The sequence below is a fragment of the Myotis myotis genome, unplaced genomic scaffold (assembly GCF_014108235.1).
Source record: "Myotis myotis isolate mMyoMyo1 unplaced genomic scaffold, mMyoMyo1.p scaffold_m19_p_9, whole genome shotgun sequence".
Lineage (NCBI taxonomy): Eukaryota > Metazoa > Chordata > Mammalia > Chiroptera > Vespertilionidae > Myotis > Myotis myotis.
This window is the reverse complement of record NW_023416401.1, coordinates 92,184,502-92,204,398: the sequence shown is the minus strand read 5'-3', so window position 1 is coordinate 92,204,398 and position 19,897 is coordinate 92,184,502. Positions and strand designations below refer to the sequence as shown.

Here is a 19,897-nt window from a genome sequence, read left to right as displayed (position 1 = left end):
TGTTCTCCTGCTCTGGAGGCAGGAGGTGAGAACAGGCTCTAAGCTGCTAATGAGCTTCAGGTTTCCCAAGGCACTTCTGCCCAGAGATGTCCCCCTTGAGCCTCTGGGGGCTGGCTGAGCTCTGTGCCCCTCCTTCGCTCAGCGCAGGTCCCAGGAGGGCAGCTCTGCTTTTGGTCAGCCCCCAAGGGAACCTGGACCCAACTGGGGAAGGAGGGCCCCCGAGCCTGCAGCTCCCGGGCTGCCCCTTCTCTGCCCCCAGCCTGTGTGGGTAGGATGGTGTGTGGGGCCCCTGCTACTCTATTCTATGGCCACCAGACCCCCGCCCCTGGAGCAGGTGGGCACTGGGCTTGTGCAGGGCAGAGGCCAAGCTCTAGTGTGGGCGGCTGCTGCACACACGTGCCACCCTGGCTCCTGGGGAGTGAAGGCCTTGGGCAGGGGAGAGAGGAGCCTGTGGAGCTGCCTGCGCCTTCACTATGGCAACGGCTCCCTCCTTCACTGCGCTGCAGGCACAGGGGACCCAGATAGCTCCTATGGCCCAAGTGCCCCTGGGAAGGAAGGGGGCAGGCCAGGCTTCCCTCCTCCTCCTGAGGGTGTGGGCTTCCCTGGCAGATTCAGGCTGGCCTGGTGCCCTCCCAGACCCAGAAAGTGGGAGGGTGGAGTGTTTGGGGGCCTAGATTGTCCAGTAAATCACCCCTCCTCCTGTTTCACTTGGCTGGCTTGTGGGGCCCTTGGCTTGCGTGGGGTCTAGCTGGTGTGCATATGGCTAGCCTGTCCCCTCATCCCTGTCCCTGCCCCCTGCCTTCCCCTCCTCTAATTTAGGGGCCATGACCTTGCTTTTCTGTACCATGAGACCACTTAATTTGCACCTTGCAGACAGCTCAGTTTCCTGGGTGCTGGGCCCAGAGGACAGGGTGGGAGGGGGGGACTTGTCCCTAAGGGTCCTGCTGCCCAGGTAGTCTGGGAGACTGACTGACTCTACACAGGAGGGTGCACACTGATGTCTTGGGGACAGAGGGCAGCCTATGACCCAAGGCCAGGGCTTGAGGTCATTCTGAGACACCCGAGGCCAGAGTTAAGCTCAGTCCTGCCCCTGCCCTGCCCAGTCTCAGCCTAGTGACAGCCATCTGCGTGGCAGCCCCCCCTGCTGTCCCGGCCCCACAGGACGGCCCAGGCCCAGGGGCTGCCTTCTGCATCCGCAGGTTATTGTTAGCCGGCAGTGACATCACCGGCAGCCAATGGGAGACGTATTTATTTCCAGGCCTGACAGCTTGAGAACCGTTAATTTTAGCAGGATCTTCTTTCCCAGGCTTGAAACCCCAGCCAGCCAAAGAGGGGGTGCCTGTGTCTCCCAAACTTCCCATTGGCTGGGCCTAGGGGCCAAGGGAGGGGGCGGGGCCTGTACCCCTTCCTCCGGCCCCTGAAAGTATGCTGTGAGGCTGCACCAGCCTGGCTGGCTAAAGTCCTCAACTGCTGGCTGCTACAGGGTCACCATAGGGGACCAGAGGCTGCTATGTGAGAGAAGGGAGTGTGAGGGAGGGCAGCTTGGCGGGGCCTGGCTGAGCTCTGGCTCAGGCCTTCTGAGCACACTGCACACTCTGCCCTCCTGGCTCTGCGGCCTTGGCACTGTGCGTGGCTTCTTTGTGCCCCGCGGGCCCTTGGTCCGTGGGTGCTCAGCCAGCCCCGCACAGCTCTCGGTGAGTGGCGGTGGCTGTGTATAGGTTGTGTCGTGTCTAGCAGTTATTCAGTACCAGCCCCTAGTTATGGCCGCTAAGCGCCACCGATGGTTAGTGGCTGTGCAGTAGCTCTTTGGTGCTGGGTGGTGGTAGGAGCTGTCCTGCATGGTTGGCGTGTTATTATGGAGTATCTAGCTTACTTAGCCTCAAAATCCGTGTGCCGAGTATCTCCAGATGGCTGAGTCACCTGGTTCCCTGGGTCTGCAGGGCAGCCCAGCCGCAGGTGGGCCAGTGTGAGTTGGAGGCCTTTTGAAGAAACCACCTGACACCCCTCCCCAGGGTCAGTGTGCAGGCCCTCGGGAGGACACTGCATTCCACCAGCAGCAGGCCACTGGCCCGGCCAGCCCTAGCACCGGCACCACAGGGCAATTTGGTGCCGCCAGCTGCCAGGGAGCCGGATGAGAGGGTGGGGCTCAGCCCTTTGTGTGAGGGTGTCTGACAAATGCCCTTTGAGGCTGCAGGCACGAGGGTGCTGATGCTGGGGTCTTCCAGGGGAAGCTGGACTGGGTGTCCCGGGGACTCTGGCCTCCCGCCCCCTTTCTGGCCCATCCCCACCTCGGCCAGTCCCAGTGGCTCCCAAATCCCAAGTAACCTTCAGGCCAGAGGGGATGCATTAAATATAGAGAGCAGCTGGGGGCAGGCGTGGCCTCGCTCTCTCGCCAGGCATTTATTTTTACTCCCTGGCTTCTGTCTGATGGTATCAGCAGCACTGGGAAGTGTGGGGTCATCTGCCCGGTCTGTGGGTCTGAGGGTGGGGCAGACCCTGGGACAGCCCTGGGCGGGGCCCAACCTTCCCTGAGAGACCCTCTCACTGGCCCGGGAGACCTGCTGGGCCCTAACCACTGCTCTGGCCCCGCTCCACTTCCTGACCCGCTGGGGGCTCCCCACTGCACCCCCCAGTGGGGAGTGCTGGGCACAGGGCCTCTGCACTCACCCACTCAACACATTTCCCGAGACCCTGCTCCACCTCCTCCCAGAGCCTGTGGTTACAGAGAGTGACATGCCTGTCCTCAGGGTCCAGGCAGACGGGAGCAGCCACCGGCCACGTGATGATGGGAACATGACCTGACAGGACGCAGGTCTCAGGAGCTCCATAGCCTTGGTCTCCACACAACACAGGGCTTCCCCATCCCTCTCCTTGAAACCCCCTGGCCAGGGTCCCCAGGCCGTCCCCGTACAGAATGGGGCCATCTGCGGCTTGAAACTCTACCCCCACCAGGACCTAGAGCGAGGGAGGCTGAGGGGCCACAGCCTGGGACTCCGGGAGCAGATTACTGCATTGGCAACTCTTCGTCCCTGGGGAGCACCGTGCACACATAAACACCAGGACGGCCCTTTAAGATATTGGGGGGCAGTGCTCTGGGGATAGACTTTGAGTGTCTCCACTGAGAGGGGCCCAGGTGGAAATGGCCCTCTCCAGGGGCCTGAAGGGAGGGTGGTCTGAGCAGATCTGCCCAGGAACCTCGGCCGGGCTGAGGCGCTCCCGGCCGCACCACGGGGCCAGGCAGGGAGGAGTCTGGCTTGGGGGCCTGCGTGGTGAGCCTGTGTGGCAGGCAGGTGGGCCAGGGGCCTGCAGACAAGCCGGTTCCCCCTGGGCTGCATCCTGGAGAGGCCTCAGGACAGGCACCAAACACGCAGGGCCAGGCCCGCCCCTGGCCCCAGAACCCCACCTCAGGCTGTCCCCAGCCCCCAGGCCTGCCCTGCTCTCTGCCCAGCACCCCTGCCACCCTGTCCCCGCGGGCCGCACCCCTAGGGACCTCCGTTTATGTTCGAAGTATCTTTCTGCAGGTTCTCTCCCCACTTCTCTCTCTGGGTGCGCCTGAGCCTGGCCTCCGCCTCTGCCCTCCGTTCTCGGTCTCTGGCTGTGCTTCTCCTCTGGCTCCCCTCTCCATCTCTGGCCCTCCCTCCCGTCCGTCTCCCTCTCCCTGCCCCCAGCTCTCCCCCGCCCCCTCGCCTGCGCCTGAGCTCCCTCCGGGTGCGTCTGGTCTCGGCGCCTTTGTAGCGCTCCCTCCCGCATCTTCCTCGCGCGCCCCTGCTCCGCGCCCCGCCCGCCCGCGCGCCCGGCTGCCGCATTGCCGAGCTGCAGGCGCCGCGCACTGCGCCCGCGCGCCAATAGGTGGACGCCTCCCGGAGGATAAAACCGCGGCGCCCGCGCCGCCAGTCCCTCTGGCTGAGACCCGGCTCCGGGTAAGGACGCTCGGTCCCGAGTCCCCGCCTCCGCCCCCAGCTTTCCGCGGGGGTCCCCTCCCTGCCGGGGCCGGTCCTGGGGGCGGAGGGCTCTGGACCCCGCGCCTAGCGAAGCTGCGCTGCTCGCCACCGCAGGGACCTGCCGTCCACCCCGCGCGCCGGGACCCGACACCGGGGTCGGTCTCCACGGCGGGCGTGGGGTGGGGGCTCCTCGGTGGTGCTTGTTTACGCGGTGGCGGTGGCGGCGGCGGCTGGGGCCGGGCTCCTGGGCGGTGGCTGTCGCCCTGCCCTGCGCTGTGACCTTGGGACCGCCCGGGTGTCTGCAGGTTTGGGGCAGGGGAGTCAGTGCTGGGGCTTGTGGGGGTGTCTGGGCGACGGAATGGGGGAAGGGGAGGCGGAGAGACCCGGGGACCTGGTCAGCAGCCCCTCCCCTCACCCCTTTGGGGTCCACTTGGGGTCCACACGCCAGTGCCCGCCCTCCCTCCCAGCCGCCTGGCCCTCTTGGGCAGCCTAGGGTTCTTCATGGCTTCCAGGATGGGGCAGGGGCTTGGCCCGGGGCCCTGACCACAAGGAAGAGGGAAAGGGTGCCCCCCAACCTTGGTCCCTCTCAGGCTGAGGGGCCAGATTCTTCCTCCTGTGGACAGAGCAGAGACACCCGCCCCCCTACTGTCTGCCCCCTGCCCAGAGGGGGAGGGCTGGGCTATTCTGGGCCCCTGATCTGGGCACCTCCGTCCTGTTGGAGCTTGAGGCCAGCGAGTCTCTGGTGCCAGCCAGGCAGGGAGAGGAAGATGGCGTGTCCCTGTCCCTGTCCCTGCCTGAGAACGGGGAGCACTGGCCTTCCTCCTGCGCGGCTCTGCGGGTGGGGGTGGGGTGGGGGTGGGGGGCAGTGTCCTGCCCAGAACTGGGGTGAGAGAACAGCATGGGGAAAGGGCACTGGAGAGCTGGCAAGGTGACATCCCCGGGCTCCTGACTGGTCATGGGGCTTGTCCGCCTGTGTGTTTCCGTGTCTCCAGATGGGGGTCAGACTCTTTCATGGGGGCTCTGTGGGCCTTGATATGTTCATGGGGGCTGTTTGGATCGCCACCTTGCTCAGCTGGGTCAGGCACAGCTGGGTCTCACCTTCCCATGGAGCCTAGGGACTTGGCCTGGCCTGGGGGCTAGGTCTGTGGCCAGATGTGCTGCTGCCTGTGCAGGGCTGCATCTTTGCTGGGTTTCTCTCTAAGGGTCTGTCCCCTGTCCCCCCACCATCACCCCACAGAGCCACTGCTCAGCATCTCCTGCCTGAGCCAGAGCCCCCCAGGTCGCACGGCCCTTCCCACCCCCGAACACCATGGGCAAGGAGAAGACCCACATCAACATCGTGGTCATCGGCCACGTGGACTCAGGCAAGTCCACCACGACAGGCCACCTCATCTACAAATGCGGGGGCATCGATAAGAGGACCATTGAGAAGTTCGAGAAGGAGGCTGCCGAGGTGAGTCGGGGGCGGGGTGAGGGCGGGTTCCGCTCGGAGGCTAGGCTGGCCTCAGCCCCCCGGGCATGTGGCTGGCGTCTCTCCTCCAGGGCAAGAGGGGTGTGAGCCCTAAGGGACCCTGTGTGGGGGACGTGTGCCTCAGAGGGTCCGGATGGGAGTGGCATGGGGGGAGCACTGGCTGCCTCTCTCTGAGGATGTGCTTGATGGGGAGGAAGATGGCTTGCTGGATCTGGCCCAGGGTAAGGGGTAGCTTAGAGATAGCATTTCTGCCCTGCACAGAAGGTTCTGGAACATTTTGCCACACTGGACTTGAGAGCCCTGGAGCCTGTTTTTCGTGCCCCCCAGGGTTGGGTTCCCGTGTCCCCAGCGCTGAGGTCTGGGGCTGGAGGTGGCACTGCCCTCGCTTGTTCCAGGGCTGGGCCAGGACTCAGGGTGCTATTAATAGCTGATTGATGGGCACTGAGCCCATCAGCTCCATTTTCTCGTGCTAGACTGGGGAGGGCTGCTTGTCGAGGGAGGTGCCCTTTGTTGAGGGAAGGGGGAGGGGGGCTTGGTAAGGATGAGGGCGGTCCCGTGAGCTGACCTCCCCTCTCTTGAAGCTGCTCTTTGGCCACTGTGGATAGGAAGTGGCCATGGAGTGGGGGCCTGCTTTCTGCACCCCTTGCCCCCACCCTGAGCTCTGTGAGAAGCCCCCATTTGGGGGAGCTGTGTGGGCTCTCACCGGGATGACACAGTAGCTGGGACCAGGGCCAGGGAGGGGACAGCTTCTGGCCATGGGGCGGGGTCAGGTGCTATGAGCTACCTCCCTCCATGCCTGGGCCCCAAAGCTGTGTCACTTCTCCCTGTGGGCCTGGAGCTGGAGGGAGGTTGAGGGTGTTTTCAGGGCATATGGTTCCGGTCTTTGGGGTCCTGTCTGGGTGGCCCCTTCTGGCTGGGTAGCCTCCGGGAGGGCAGAGCCCTGGCAGGGAGCTGTGTCCACCTGGGCAGTGACCAAGGCTGCTCTCCTAACAACAGCCCTGGCCCCCAGGCATGGGGTCTCTCTGGCACTGGGCACAGGTATGTGCAGAGAGCAGCCTGGCTTTGCTTCCCCTGCTCAGTGGGCCAGGAAGGGGCGCAGGAGCGCGGAGCTGCGGGAAGCCGGCTGACTAGGGAAGGGGCTGGAGAGCGGGCCTTGCTTGTGGCCTCATTCGATTTCTTTCTTTCTTTGAAAAGAGATCAGAGGGGTTTTGATTTGACAGCCTAAACCCAGTGGTGGTGTCGGCCTCTGGCTGAGGCAGGGATCTTGGGGGAGTGGGTTTAGCTTCTAATAAAGGGGAGCCACCACCAGGGGAGGGCTTTGGCCTGCGGCTTTTCTCAGAGCCGGTCACAGGCCCTTGCGCCACCTACTGGTGGATGCCTGAGTTGCGCCCATTTAGGAGGCAGGAGGCTGGGCCTGGGGAGCCAGGGTACCCCACCTGGGTTGAGTTCTGAGTGTTCCTCAGAGAGTTCCAGGTTCCCAGTGGGGAGCCATGGGGGCTGGGGCCTGTTTCCTGCCTTTCGCCGGGACCTCTCTGCTGTGACGTGCTGTTCCCATGGCCCCGGGTCTGCTGGCCAGGCGAGTCTGGGCCTGGGTCTCGGGCTCGCCCTGAGCCACCCCCACCCCTCCAGATGGGGAAGGGCTCCTTCAAGTATGCCTGGGTGCTGGACAAGCTGAAGGCGGAGCGGGAGCGCGGCATCACCATTGACATCTCCCTCTGGAAGTTCGAGACCACCAAGTACTACATCACCATCATTGACGCCCCGGGCCACCGAGACTTCATCAAGAACATGATCACGGGCACATCCCAGGTGGGCAGACTGTGGGGCCACAGGGGCCCGGAGGGGGGGCAAGGGCTCCCATTCAGAGGGCACCTGGGTGCGGGCTCGAGTCATCGAAGGGTAGTCGGGTCTCCTCTGCTTCCTCATCAGGGCACAAGACCCACCTTTGCCCCTCTTGCCCCACCTGGTACAGAGTTGCGAAAACAACTGATTCAGCGCCTCAGTATCTCAACCAGGCAGAGTGCCTGTAAGGACAGTCAGCCAGTGTCCCGGCCCCTGTGCCACAGACAGACTCGGACAGTCCCTGACCTTGCCGGGGCATGCATACCGACAGACAGACAGATGAGCCCCTGCCACTGCCCCTAAGGTCGAGATTCCCAGGTCCCATCCCAGGGACTGTCCAGGCCCCTGTCTGCTGCCCGGAGGGGCCTGGACACTAGGTGAGGTCTGGGACTCACGGTGCTGTGCCTGCCGGGCAGGCGGACTGCGCCGTGCTGATCGTGGCAGCAGGAGTGGGTGAGTTCGAGGCGGGCATCTCTAAGAACGGGCAGACCCGGGAGCACGCGCTGCTGGCGTACACGCTGGGCGTGAAGCAGCTCATTGTGGGGGTCAACAAGATGGACTCCACGGAGCCCGCCTACAGCGAGAAGCGCTACGACGAGATCGTCAAGGAGGTCAGCGCCTACATCAAGAAGATTGGCTACAACCCGGCCACCGTGCCCTTCGTGCCCATCTCCGGCTGGCACGGCGACAACATGCTGGAGCCCTCCCCCAATGTGAGTGCCTGGCGGGAGGTGGAAGGGCTGCTCAGACCTCTTCCCCAGGGCCCAGAGCACTGGATCAAAGGTCAGGCAGGGTCAGGGTGGGGCGCTGGGTCGGAGGGCTGTCCCTAGACTCCCTGCACCCTACGGTCTTCTTTAATCTGTATCAGTGCCTGAGCCGGCCCCTGCGGGTGTCCTCAGGGACCACACGAGGCTGGCAGAGGCTTCTGCAGCCCCTTCTCTGGCTAGGACAGTCCCCTCAGGTCAACACTATAGAGACGGCAGCGGCTGGGCCCATGGGCGTCTCCAGGAGCTGCTGTGCAGGGTTAGTTTTCACAGCCTCCGGGCACCCCTGGGACCTGGAGCTAGCTGGGCTCTGGGAAGGGCTGAAGGCTGGCTCTCTGCTGGCCACTTGGGCAGCCACTGTCCCCGGAGCTCTGACTGGGCAGGAGGTGATGAGTGGAGCTGGGTGTTTTGAATTTGTTGAACCCGAGACCTAGTGCCTTGGCACTGTCAAGCCAAGGACACCCTGGCCCAGAAGGGTGGCCACTCACTCTGGCCAGCACTGCAGCCACCCACACGGAGGGGGGGGGGCATGGAGGGCACCCGCAGGAGAGCCGGCCCCGGAGCCCTGTGGCCTGGGTGCAGCCGGAGGGCCGCCCATCTTGCTGGGCAGCGTGTTTGCACGTTGCAATTGCACGTTCCCTCGTGGGACCTCATGTAGTGCTGGGGGGGCTGACTGCACCCCCTGCCCTCCTGGGGAGGCCCACGGGACCCTCACCTCCACTTCCCCCTGCCTGGCCTGCTGGCAAGTGGGGACCTCTCACTGCTGTTGACCTGGGGTGTCTGGAGGACAGGGTCCCTGGGGATGGACCTGGGCATGGTGCTGCTGGCCTTGTCTTCCTCTGGGGCTGGTGGGCAGGGGCTCGGTGATAGGACGGGCTGGGTCTACTGTCAGGAGAAGCCCGGGTAATGCTCTGTGGCCGTGCCTAGAGATGGTGGGCACCATGGGCTCTGGGGCCGAGGCTGGACTCTGCTGCTGGCTCGGCCAGTAACCCTGTGTGTGGTCTGGGCCGAGGTGGAGGCTCTGCGTCCTTTTTTCTCTCTGCCCAGTGTCTCTGTGGTGTTAGGAGTGAGCTGGGAGGGGTCAGTTGTTTAGCATCTCAATGGGCCCTTAGACAGTGGAGGGCGGAGCTTAGCTCCCCTGTCCCCCAGGCTCCCTCAGGTCGGTGCCTGCACTAGGATTCCCCCATTGGGACTTGGGGGGGTGGTGCAGGCTGTCTCTGCGATGGGATGCGTGCCTGCTTCCTGCCCAGATGCCGTGGTTCAAGGGCTGGAAAGTGGAGCGTAAGGAAGGGAACGCCAGTGGCGTGTCTCTGCTGGAGGCCCTGGACACCATCCTGCCCCCCACACGCCCCACGGACAAGCCCCTGCGCCTGCCCCTGCAGGACGTGTACAAGATTGGTGGTGAGTGAGGGTACAGGGCTCTCTTATAGGCGCCCAGCCCACTTCGGCCAGCTCTGCCCCTCAGACCTCTCTCCTGAAACGAGCTCCCAATGTCAGGATCTTTCTGCCTCTCCCCCCACACTGCACACTTTCTGGGTTACCCATCCATCTATCCATCCCCCATATATTCATTCAACCATTCATCCATCCTCTATCTATCTGTTCACTTACCCACCCCAAAACCCTATCCATCTATTCACCCATCCATCTATCCCTCTATCCAGCTGCCCACCCCCACCCATCCATCGGTCTGCCCAGTGTTTGCCAGGTCTTCCTCCCTCCAGATAAGTGCTTGGTCCGATGCCAAGAGCTGGTGGCACAGGGGTGCCAGCCCTGTGGCCTGAGTGCAGCTGGAGGGCCTTTTGTCTTGCTGGGCTGCATGTTTGCACGTTGCGATTGCACATTTCCTCATGGGACCTCATGTCGTGGCGGGGGTGGGGTGGGGGGACTGACTGCACCCTCTGCCTCCTGGGGAGGCCCACAGGACCCCCACCTCCCCTTCCCCTGCCCGGCCTGCTGGTGAGTGGGGACCCCTCACTGCTGTTGACCTGGGCTGTCATATCGTCCTTGCCCAGGAGTGAGAAATGCTGTTCAGGAGTTGACACAGAGACATAACCAAGTGTGAGACCCATGAGGGTCTGTGGCTGGAGGTGTCGGGCCTGTGTGCAGGGGCAGGGACGTGCTCACCCAGCATAAGCGCAGCCACCAGCCCGTGTCTGTCACACTGTGATGTCACACGAGCCTCCATCACAGCCAGGGAGATGGGGTGGAACCTCCCCTGGGCTGTGGAGAGACCGGACTCCCAGTGGGAAGCCACACAGGTGTGAGCAGGCCCATGAGAAGGGTGGCACCAGTGTCCCTTGAGGGACAGCCCCGGGCCAGGGCTTTGAAGCTGGGCCGGGTCATCCCGGTGGGTGGTGCTCCCCCCTCTCGAGGAGGAGCCTCAGAGGCGAGGGGCCCAGTGCCTCACCTGGGGGCAGGGAAGGGACCCTCAGCCCAGATGGCCTCTCCTTGCCCCGTCCCCCCTGAGAGGTTCTGGGAACTCTTGTTCAGTCCCTTTCCTGTGGGGCCAGGGGAGCCTCCGCCTCTGTGTGAACCTCTGTGTGTCTGCTTCGTCTGGGGTCTCCCTGCCCCCGCACTCCCTCCATGTGGCCGCGCCCCATGCCTGCCAGGGAGGACCAGGGGCACCCCTTTGGCCCGCGTGCCCCTCACAGCCCCCTTCCTCTGGGCCCAGGCATTGGCACTGTGCCTGTGGGCCGAGTGGAGACGGGCATCCTTCGGCCTGGCATGGTGGTGACCTTTGCGCCTGTGAACATCACCACGGAGGTGAAGTCGGTGGAGATGCACCACGAGGCTCTGAGCGAGGCCCTGCCTGGCGACAACGTTGGCTTCAACGTGAAGAACGTGTCCGTCAAGGACATCCGCCGGGGCAACGTGTGTGGGGACAGCAAGTCCGACCCGCCCCAGGAGGCCGCCCAGTTCACCTCCCAGGTGGGTGCCCATTCCCGCAGGCGGTAAGGGGCATCCTCGGTGAGGTAAGTGGCTGCCCACAGCGGCCGAGCACTGGGCAGCCCTGGCCTGGCGTTGGGAGAACTCAGACCCTTGCTTTGCACACACGACCTCCAGGCCTGGAGAGGTTGGCACAGGGCTGAGGGCTCCTAGGAAGGGTGCACTGGCGGGGAGCCCAGGCCTGTCACTTGGGCTTCACTGCGGTCCCACTTGGGTCCTGAAAGTGCTTTTATCACTTTATTGCCAGAGACGTCTCTGTGGTGCTTTTATTCTCTACACGTTCACTGCACCCTCTTTGGTCACTTCCTCACATGACAAAAGTCGGCCTTATTGACATGTAATTGAAATACAAAAACTGAGGCCCAGTGTCGTCACCCCCGCCGTAGTTCTGGCCAGGGCTGATGTGCAGGCGCCCACTAGCGCTTTCAAACAGTGCACCTGTCTGTCGTTTCTCTCTGGTGGTTGGTTTATCTCCGTTTATTTCAATGCTTAGTGCCGACCTCGGGATCCAGGTCTGTCCCATCACTGGACCTTTTTCCACAGTCAGCACCCGGGCCCCAGGGACCTGGGAGGTGGGCTGTAGCCTCTCCCTGCCCTGATGCCCACCCGCCACTGATGGCGTCATGCCACTCTACCCGAAGGTCATCATTCTGAACCACCCTGGGCAGATCAGCGCCGGCTACTCGCCGGTCATTGACTGCCATACGGCCCACATTGCCTGCAAGTTCGCGGAGCTGAAGGAGAAGATAGACCGGCGCTCCGGCAAGAAGCTGGAGGACAACCCCAAGTCCCTGAAGTCGGGCGACGCAGCCATCGTGGAGATGGTCCCAGGGAAGCCCATGTGTGTGGAGAGCTTCTCCCAGTACCCGCCTCTGGGTGAGTGGGGTGTGAGGGAGGCCGAGCCCCAGGGCCCCGCCAGGGAGGGGCCTTGACTTTCTGCTAGCCTGGAGCCTTAGCAGGAGCGGGGCGCTCCGGGAGCACCCGCGGCCCCTGGGCAGGTCTGGGGTGGTGCCCCTTTCCCAATGACTCGCCCAAGGCGCACAGCCAGTCTAGTGGCTGCCGCGCAGTCGCAGGCACACGCAGATTTTACCGGGGCCTGGAGCCCAGCGAGGGTCCCAGCCCGGCGGCCACAGGCTGCATCCCGGCGGGCGGGCGGGCGGGCGGGCGGGCGGGAGCGCCGCGCCCTCACACCCTCCCCGCAGGCCGCTTTGCCGTGCGCGACATGCGGCAGACGGTGGCCGTGGGCGTCATCAAGAACGTGGAGAAGAAGAGCGGCGGCGCCGGGAAGGTCACCAAGTCGGCGCAGAAGGCGCAGAAGGCGGGCAAGTGAAGCGCGGGCGCCCGCGGCGCGACCCTCCCCGGCGGCGCCGCGCCCCGCCCCCCGCCGCGCCCCCGCCCCCCGCCCCCCCGCCAGAAGCATGTCTGCACCTCCGTGTGTCAGCGGCTGTCCGTGAGCGACTGGATGCTCGCCATCAAGGTCCAGTGGAAGTTCTTCAAGAGGAAAAGAGCCCGCACCGCCGCTTCCGCATCCAGCCTTCGCCGCGCTCAGTGCCCGTTTTACCAATAAACTGAGCGACCCCACAGCTGTGTGCGCCTGCTGGGGGGCGGGGCTGGCGCGGGTCCTGTGCTGCCGGGAGGCGGTGGGGCCCCGCCCCGGAGGCCGGCTCCCAAGTCCAGCTGGTCTGGCTTGCCATGAGGGGGCTTTGCAGTTTCCCCTGAGATCTGCAAGCGTGTGTGTGTGTGTGTGGGGGGCGCTGGATGTTTTGGGGTCTCTGAGAACCGATGAGAGCTGAGGGCCCCTTCCCCACGAGTGATTCTCTCACACCACCGTTCCTCACCCACTTTCCTGGGGTTCCCTCCCCAGCCGGTCATTTGCAGCAGCACCGTGTCCACCCTGCTCCTCAGCTGGGCCCAGCCCACCCGGGAATGCCACCCCCACAAACCCTGGTCAAGCCTGACCTTGGTCAGCAAGAGCAGGATGGCAGGGGGACTCTGCTCAGCCAGCCTGCGGGGGGGGGGGGGGGGGGGGGGGGCGGCGGCGCTGCACCAGGAGCTGAGGGCGGGGCAAGCAGACCCCAACCTGCTCCCGGGGCAGACTCAGGCCAAGACCAAGCTCCCGTAGTGTGTGAAGTCCTGCAACGAATGACAGCTGGCTGTTCAAAGCGACAGCAAGGGGCTCTCACAGTCCAAAATCAGAATCACCGGGACAAAACCAGGGTGCTGGCAGGGCCCCGGGGCTCAAGGGCAGGGCCCTCCTGGCCTTGGCCGGGGGCTGTGGCTGGAACTCCATCTCTGCCTCTGCGCCATGTCTCCCTCTGCGTCCCTCACCCAGGATAGTCTCACCCCAAGACCCTTAATCTAGGAACTTCTCAAAACCCCTTCTTGCCACACAGGTCACAGCGCAGGTCTCAGGGATGGGGCCTGGAATGTCAGGGGGTGCATCCAGCCCACAACCCCCCGGGGGTGCTGCCAGCCAGGAGGGGTGGGGCACGTGGCTCAGAGAGGCCTGTGGAGGGGCTGCTGGTGTCTCCCACCAGCCCCGTGGAGGGGGTGAGCCCTGGAAGCTGCGTGTGGGGAGTAGGACCAGGAAGACCAGGGAGCAGCGTGCCCTTTGGATTCATTTCCGGGGGTGGGGTCATGCTGGCGGCTGACCCACAGAGACCTCCCAGGAGGGCGGCGAGTCAGCAAATACACAAGACACCCAGGCCCAGTGGGATTTTGGGTCAGTGGGATAATCTTCAATATAAATCTCCCACACAATATTTACACTGACAAAGTATTTGCTGTTTCCCTGAAATTGAGACCAGTCTGTATATTTTGTCTAGTGGTGGGACTCTGCCCCAGGAAGTTGTCTTACACACGTGGCCCAGTTAGAACTGGGGTCAAATAAGAGAAACTTGCCAGCCAGAGACAGGATCTTGTGTGGCCCCTGAGGGGTCCTCAACCTCGGGTCCTGGTCACTGGTCCCCTCTGGGGACCCTGGTCACCCAGACGCTGAGGGTGGGACGATGTGAGCTGTCCACACAGCAGAGGCCTGGGCTGGGGGCCCACTGCTGGCCCTCCAGGTGGGTGCGTGGAGGGCGGGGCACAGGTCCTGCCAGGCTCATGGACTCCCAAGAGCAGGTGAGGACAGAGGCAGAGCACGTTCCCATTCCTGGCGGTGGAGGGCAGGCCTTCCGGGAAGGGTCTCTCTTCCTTGGGCACCACTCTTGGGGTGGGTTGATGAAGGCAGGTCTGAGAAGCCCCAAGCCCACAAGTCTAGAGCCTGGCCTCGCCCCTGCCTTGCTGGCCCCGAGGGGTGGGGAAGGGTTGGGGAAGGACAGTGACGGAGGAGGCTGAAATCTGGGAGCACGGCCTGGTGGGGCATGCAATAGCTCCAGGTGTTCACAAGGGGGCAGCACACGCAGGCACCTCTCCTGGGATTTTCCCACTGACCTCTGGGTGGGGGCTCCCCTGCCTCCAGCACTGCAAACTGGTCCCATTTCCGCTGTTCCTGGAGCAGCCCCCATTCAGTGGGTCTTGGCCACACCTGGGGCCTATGCTACAGAGTCAGAGTGAGGTGTGCCCGCCTGTCAGGAGGGGGGCTGTCGGGGTGCGGCAGAGTCTCGAGGTTACACTCTGGGCTGTGCGTCTCAGACCCTCACAGTGTCAGACGTCGCTGAGATTGCATCTATGGGTGCCGAGCAGACTGGAAATGAAAACAGAGATATTTGAAACAAGAATGCAGTGTGGCCCACCTGGCGTGGCTCCGGGTTGAGCACTGACCTATGTTCCGGGTCATGGTTCGACTCCCAGTCAGGGCACAGGCCTGAGTTGTGGGCTCGATCCCCTGTGTGGGGCGTGCAGGAGGCAGCCAATCAATGATTCTCTCTCATCATTGATGTTTTGATCTCTCCCTTTCCCTTTCTCTCTGAAATCAATAAAAACATACTAAAAAATAAAGAGCCAAATCTTAAACAAAAAAATGCAGCGTGGTGATTGCAGGGGCGGGGTGGGGGGAGCGGAGGCAGAAGAGGGTGTAGGGGATAAATGCTGACGGGAAAAATAAAATAAAGAGAAAAACCAAAATGACCCATAATCTCACGACAAAGGAAACATAATAAACAAGAATGCCTGGCACACACACAGCACCATGGCACACCACTGGAGACGCCACTGTGCAGGGCAGAAAGGAGGGAAGAGAAGTAGTCCGGTGTTATTGCAAAAACAGTTCTGACCTTGAGAGCCTCTGGAAGGTTCTGGGGACCTGGGGCACTGATCATGGCAGGAGTGCCTGAGTCCTGCCGCGCCGCCCCCCCCCCCCGCCCCCCGCCGAGGACAGGGCAGGTGGCACCTGGCCGGCTTTGGGGAGGGTTGGATGACTGCTGTGGTCAGGTGCTCTTAGGCACAGCGCTGTCCAGCTCTGGGAGTGGCCGTCAGTCAGAGCTGAGGCCCTCGGGCAGGCCTGAGACGCAGGGACAAACTTAGGCCTAGGAGCTGGGGGCTCTTTCCCTCCACAGGTGGTCAGTGGAGCTGGGTAGGTAGGGGCGACCTCAACTTGGGGAGCCCCAGGGGCAGCTGGATAGGACAGTGCGTGGGTGAGGGGGACACTAGCCTGGACAGTGTGCCCTGGCGGGGGTGGGGGGTAGAGCCTCAGGGCCGGGGTTGCTAGGAGGACACTGGGGCCCAGAGAGGTGCAGGCAGGGCTGGTGCTGAGGCCTGAAGCAGCCAGGCAGGCGCTCCCGCCCTCCACTGGGCTGGCGGGTGGTTTAGAGCAGGACCCCCAGTGGTTTCCATCTGCACTGTGGGAGCCTCTGAAAAATTCATGAGCTGCTGAGGCTTCGGGTCCCAGGCTACAGCTGGCCCTGGTGGGACAGCCCAGTGCCCTGACAGTAGTTTCAGACTGGCAACTGTGGGCTTGTCTCTTGCTGGGGGCCCTGGTGTGTCTTTGAGGGGCCCGTGGGTGTGCTGCGTGACATGCGTGCATCTGGTATGTGAGCCCAGCAGGCCACATGCTCCTGTGTGCGTGTGGCCTGGGTGTGGGGTGTGCAGTGGAGTGTCCCAGAGCCCTCAGGAGCTGAGCCAGTGAGCGCGTGCATGTGTGTGTGTGTTCATGGGTGTGTATGTGTGTATGCACATGGGTTTAGATCCATGTGTGTGCATGCTACAAAGAGAGCATGTGTGCATGTGTGTGCGTGCATGTGAGCACGTGTTTTGATTCTACCTGCTCTGCTGGCTGGCAGTCTGGATTCTGGGCTGAGCCGCTGGGCGGCGCTGGGCAGCTGCCCCTGTTCTGCAGCTGTGAGGGAGTCGGGGAGGCTGGCAGGCAGCTGGACTGTCCGGGTGTGAGCGGGAGGAAGGGAGGAAGGCAGGAAGGCAGGAGAGCGTCTGGTCGGAGGTGCTGGGAGCTGGCTCCTTCCCAGGCTCCACTCGGAACTCCTGGTGTCTCACCGTGGGGTCGGCTGGGGTTAGGGTTAGGGAAGTGGGGAGCCAGGGGAGCCGGGAAGCCCATGGAGGCTGTATGAGGCAGGGACCCCCAGGTGCGGTAGCTGCCAGAATGGAGGTCGGATCAGCTCAGCACGCCAGGGTCTGGGCCTGGCCTGGGGTTGCGTGGGAGGCGGAGGCAGGGTGCAGGAGGCAACGTTGGGAGGAGGTGAGAGAGCACCCAGGCAGACCCTGCCTGTCTGGTGTCCACCCTGGCCAAGTGGGTGGACCTGCAGGGTGGGGGGCAGGGACGGACGAGACCAGACTTTGGGTGGCCTCCCTGAGGATGCACCTGCAGGCTCCGTGGAGGAGCTACGGTGGCCGTGGGCTGGGCTTGTGCCATCTCTGAGGCCTGGTGGGCCCAGCTCCCGGGGGACTCTGTGAGGAGGACACCACAGCACCAGCGCAGTTTGACGCTGTGGAGCCAGCGGGGCCCCTGGGTGCCAGGGCTTGGCTGCCTGGAAAGGGGTGGTAGAGGGGCAGGCAGAACAGGATATGCCCGGGGGGGGGGCGGAAAGAGGGGCCATGCTCAGTCCCATGCTGGGGGTGTGAGGTCCCCCTTTCATCGCCCAGTGTCTGGGTAGAGCTCTTGCCCCTCGAGGGGCAGGGCCTGATGGATGTCCCACACCCATGACGACCCAGAGCCCCCTCCCTGCACCTGGCTTTCGTGGAAAGCTGCTGGGGGGAGGGGGGCCTGGGGACATTCGGTGCCTTCGTGTCCTCTCTCCCCATTTCCTGACATGGGGGCCGTCCCCCTGCAGGCTGGGGACAGCAGTGCACGCGGAGCCAGCCCTGCCAGCGATGCATTTACTTTCACTGTAAAGCTTATATAGTGCTCAACGCTTCACAGACCGAACCCATCGCACCAGCTCAGTCGTGTGGCATCTTTACTGCTATTGCCCCCATTTGCAGCCAGGAATCCGTGCCCAGAGAGGGTCTGCGACTGACCCAAAGTCATACACGCAGTGAGGCCAGCGAGCGGCGACACAGCTGTGACAGCGCGTTTTGTCATCAAGGTAGAGAACAGCAATATGGAAAGCCTAGGGCTACTGTGCTGAACTCTGATGATGGCCGCTCTGTTTCCACTTGGCAGGTGTGGCCCTCACACGGAGGCCTGCCCAACATCCCTGCCTCCTGCCTTCTTCCCATGAAAAATCCTCATCCCTTGGCTTAGGTATTTTCCCAAGCTTTAGGGAGGAAGTCCATTTGTTTGCACTATTTCGTGCTAAGGTGTGAATGACTAACTTGCCGGGAATAGCTGCATTTAAAAAGAAAACTTCTGTCTTAACCTCAGCACTATTGGCATCAGGGACAGGTAATTCTCCCTGCTCCTGGGCAGTAAAGGAGCTCCACCCACTAGATGCCAGCAGCATCTGCTCTGTCATAACAACCAGACATCTCCAGGTGACAGCAAGTGGCCTACCTGGCCCTCATTCTGTGGGTGGGACACGGGGAAGGATGTGGCCAGATGTCTGAGTGGGGAGGGACAGGCGGATGGTTCCCTTCAATGACAATCTGAGGGAGGGTCTGTAAGAAACCAAGGAGTGTGTCTAAGCAGGATCTGGGGTTGCCTGGCACCTTCCTGCCACTTCCTGGACCCTCCTCTGTGCCCACTCCACCCAGGGTACCCCACAGGATCCTCTAGGCTTAACCCTCAGCAGCTGGCCGCTGGCCGCGGGCAGCCCTGCTCTTCCCTCACCAGCGAGGAACTTGGCCTCCGTGAGGTTACCTGACCAGCTCAGTCACACCCTGTCCACGCTCTGCAGCCACACGCTCTGCCCTCAGCAAAGCCGTGGGTGGAGCCCGTGTTTGCCGGCAGAGTGGCTTGTGGGCCCTCAGCAGAGCCTGGTGCTGACCAAGCATGCCAGCTCTGTCCAGGCGGAGGATCGCTGGTTTGCTGGTCAGAGTCCAGCCTTCCTGTCCCACCCTCTGGCTTCGTGTGGGGACCTTGTCCTGGGTGAGCAGGGTGGGGGTGGGGACTCTGACAGCCCACAGGCCCTGCCCCAGACTGGACAGCTCTGTCTGAAGCCTACTGGGCATCTGGCCAAGCAAGCAAGGCACTCAAGTGAGCGTGGGGGTAGTGTCCAGATGCCGGCCCCTGTGTGTGGGCAGGCGGCTGACCATGGCCCTGGCGGTGTGCCTGTCCCCACCTCGTCCTCTGGTTGCACAGCCCAGGCCAGTCAGTGAGGGCGCGTCCTGGCTGGAGGGTCCAAGTGATGCCCACCTGAAAACGGGACGGCTCACTCATTCAGGGAGAGTTGATGAGCTGGGTAAGGGGTGCGTGTGTGTGCACGGGTGTGTGTGCACAGGGTGTGGGTGTGGGCACAGGGTGTGTGTGCACAGGGTGTGGGTGTGTGCACAGGGTGTGGGTGTGTGCACAGCGTGTGGGTGTGTGCACAGGGTGTGGGTGTGGGCACAGGGTGTGGGTGTGGGCACAGGGTGCGGGTGTGTGCACAGCGTGTGGGTGTGTGCACAGCGTGTGGGTGTGTGCACAGGGTGTGGGTGTGTGCACAGGGTGTGGGTGTGTGCACAGCGTGTGGGTGTGTGCACAGCGTGTGGGTGTGTGCACAGGGTGTGGGTGTGGGCACAGGGTGCGGGTGTGTGCACAGCGTGTGGGTGTGTGCACAGCGTGTGGGTGTGTGCACAGGGTGTGGGTGTGTGCACAGGGTGTGGGTGTGGGCACAGGGTGTGGGTGTGGGCACAGGGTGTGGGCACAGGGTCTGGGTGTGTGCACAGGGTGTGTGCGCAGGGTGTGTGCACAGCGTGTGGGTGTGGGTACAGGGTGTGGGTGTGTGCACAGGGTGTGTGCACAGGGTGTGGGTGTGGGCACAGGGTGTGGGTGTGTGCACAGGGTGTGGGTGTGTGCACAGGGTGTGGGTGTGTGCACAGGGTGTGGGTGTGGGCACAGGGTGTGGGTGTGGGCACAGGGTGTGGGTGTGGGCACAGGGTGTGGGTGTGTGCACAGGGTGTGGGTGTGGGCACAGGGTGTGGGTGTGTGCACAGGGTGTGGGTGTGTGCACAGGGTGTGGGTGTGAGCACAGGGTGTGGGTGTGGGCACAGGGTGTGGGTGTGGGCACAGGGTGTGGGTGTGGGCACAGGGTGTGTGTGCACAGGGTGTGGGTGTGGGCACAGGGTGTGGGTGTGGGCACAGCGTGTGGGTGTGTGCACAGCGTGTGGGTGTGGGCACAGGGTGTGGGTGTGGGCACAGGGTGTGGGTGTGTGCACAGCGTGTGGGTGTGGGCACAGGGTGTGGGTGTGGGCACAGGGTGTGGGTGTGTGCACAGCGTGTGGGTGTGTGCACAGGGTGTGGGTGTGGGCACAGGGTGTGGGTGTGGGCACAGGGTGTGGGTGTGGGCACAGCGTGTGGGTGTGGGCTCAGGGTGTGGGTGTGGGCACAGCGTGTGGGTGTGGGCTCAGGGTGTGGGTGTGGGCACAGGGTGTGGGTGTGGGCACAGCGTGTGGGTGTG

General features: G+C 63.4%; 1 protein-coding gene across 1 annotated transcript; it reads left to right on the top strand.

Annotated features, from left to right (window-relative positions):
* The first annotated feature begins 3,788 nt into the window (after nucleotides 1-3,788).
* On the top strand, nucleotides 3,789-12,550 carry EEF1A2 (eukaryotic translation elongation factor 1 alpha 2). Its single transcript, XM_036322765.1, has 8 exons — nucleotides 3,789-3,920; nucleotides 5,179-5,394; nucleotides 7,042-7,221; nucleotides 7,671-7,967; nucleotides 9,269-9,419; nucleotides 10,693-10,949; nucleotides 11,609-11,843; nucleotides 12,170-12,550. Exons 2-8 carry the CDS (start codon nucleotides 5,251-5,253, stop codon nucleotides 12,295-12,297), a joined length of 1,392 nt encoding a protein of 463 aa, XP_036178658.1. The 5' UTR covers nucleotides 3,789-3,920; nucleotides 5,179-5,250; the 3' UTR covers nucleotides 12,298-12,550.
* The last annotated feature ends 7,347 nt before the right edge of the window (nucleotides 12,551-19,897 follow it).

Excerpts from the sequence above, each read along its gene's own strand:
- EEF1A2 (XM_036322765.1), top strand. The coding sequence starts at position 5,251 with ATGGGCAAGGAGAAGACCCACATCAACATCGTGGTCATCGGCCACGTG. Across the intron at positions 10,950-11,608 it reads CCGCCCAGTTCACCTCCCAG|GTCATCATTCTGAACCACCC; the intron begins GTGGGTGCCCAT and ends CTCTACCCGAAG. Across the intron at positions 11,844-12,169 it reads CTCCCAGTACCCGCCTCTGG|GCCGCTTTGCCGTGCGCGAC; the intron begins GTGAGTGGGGTG and ends CCCTCCCCGCAG.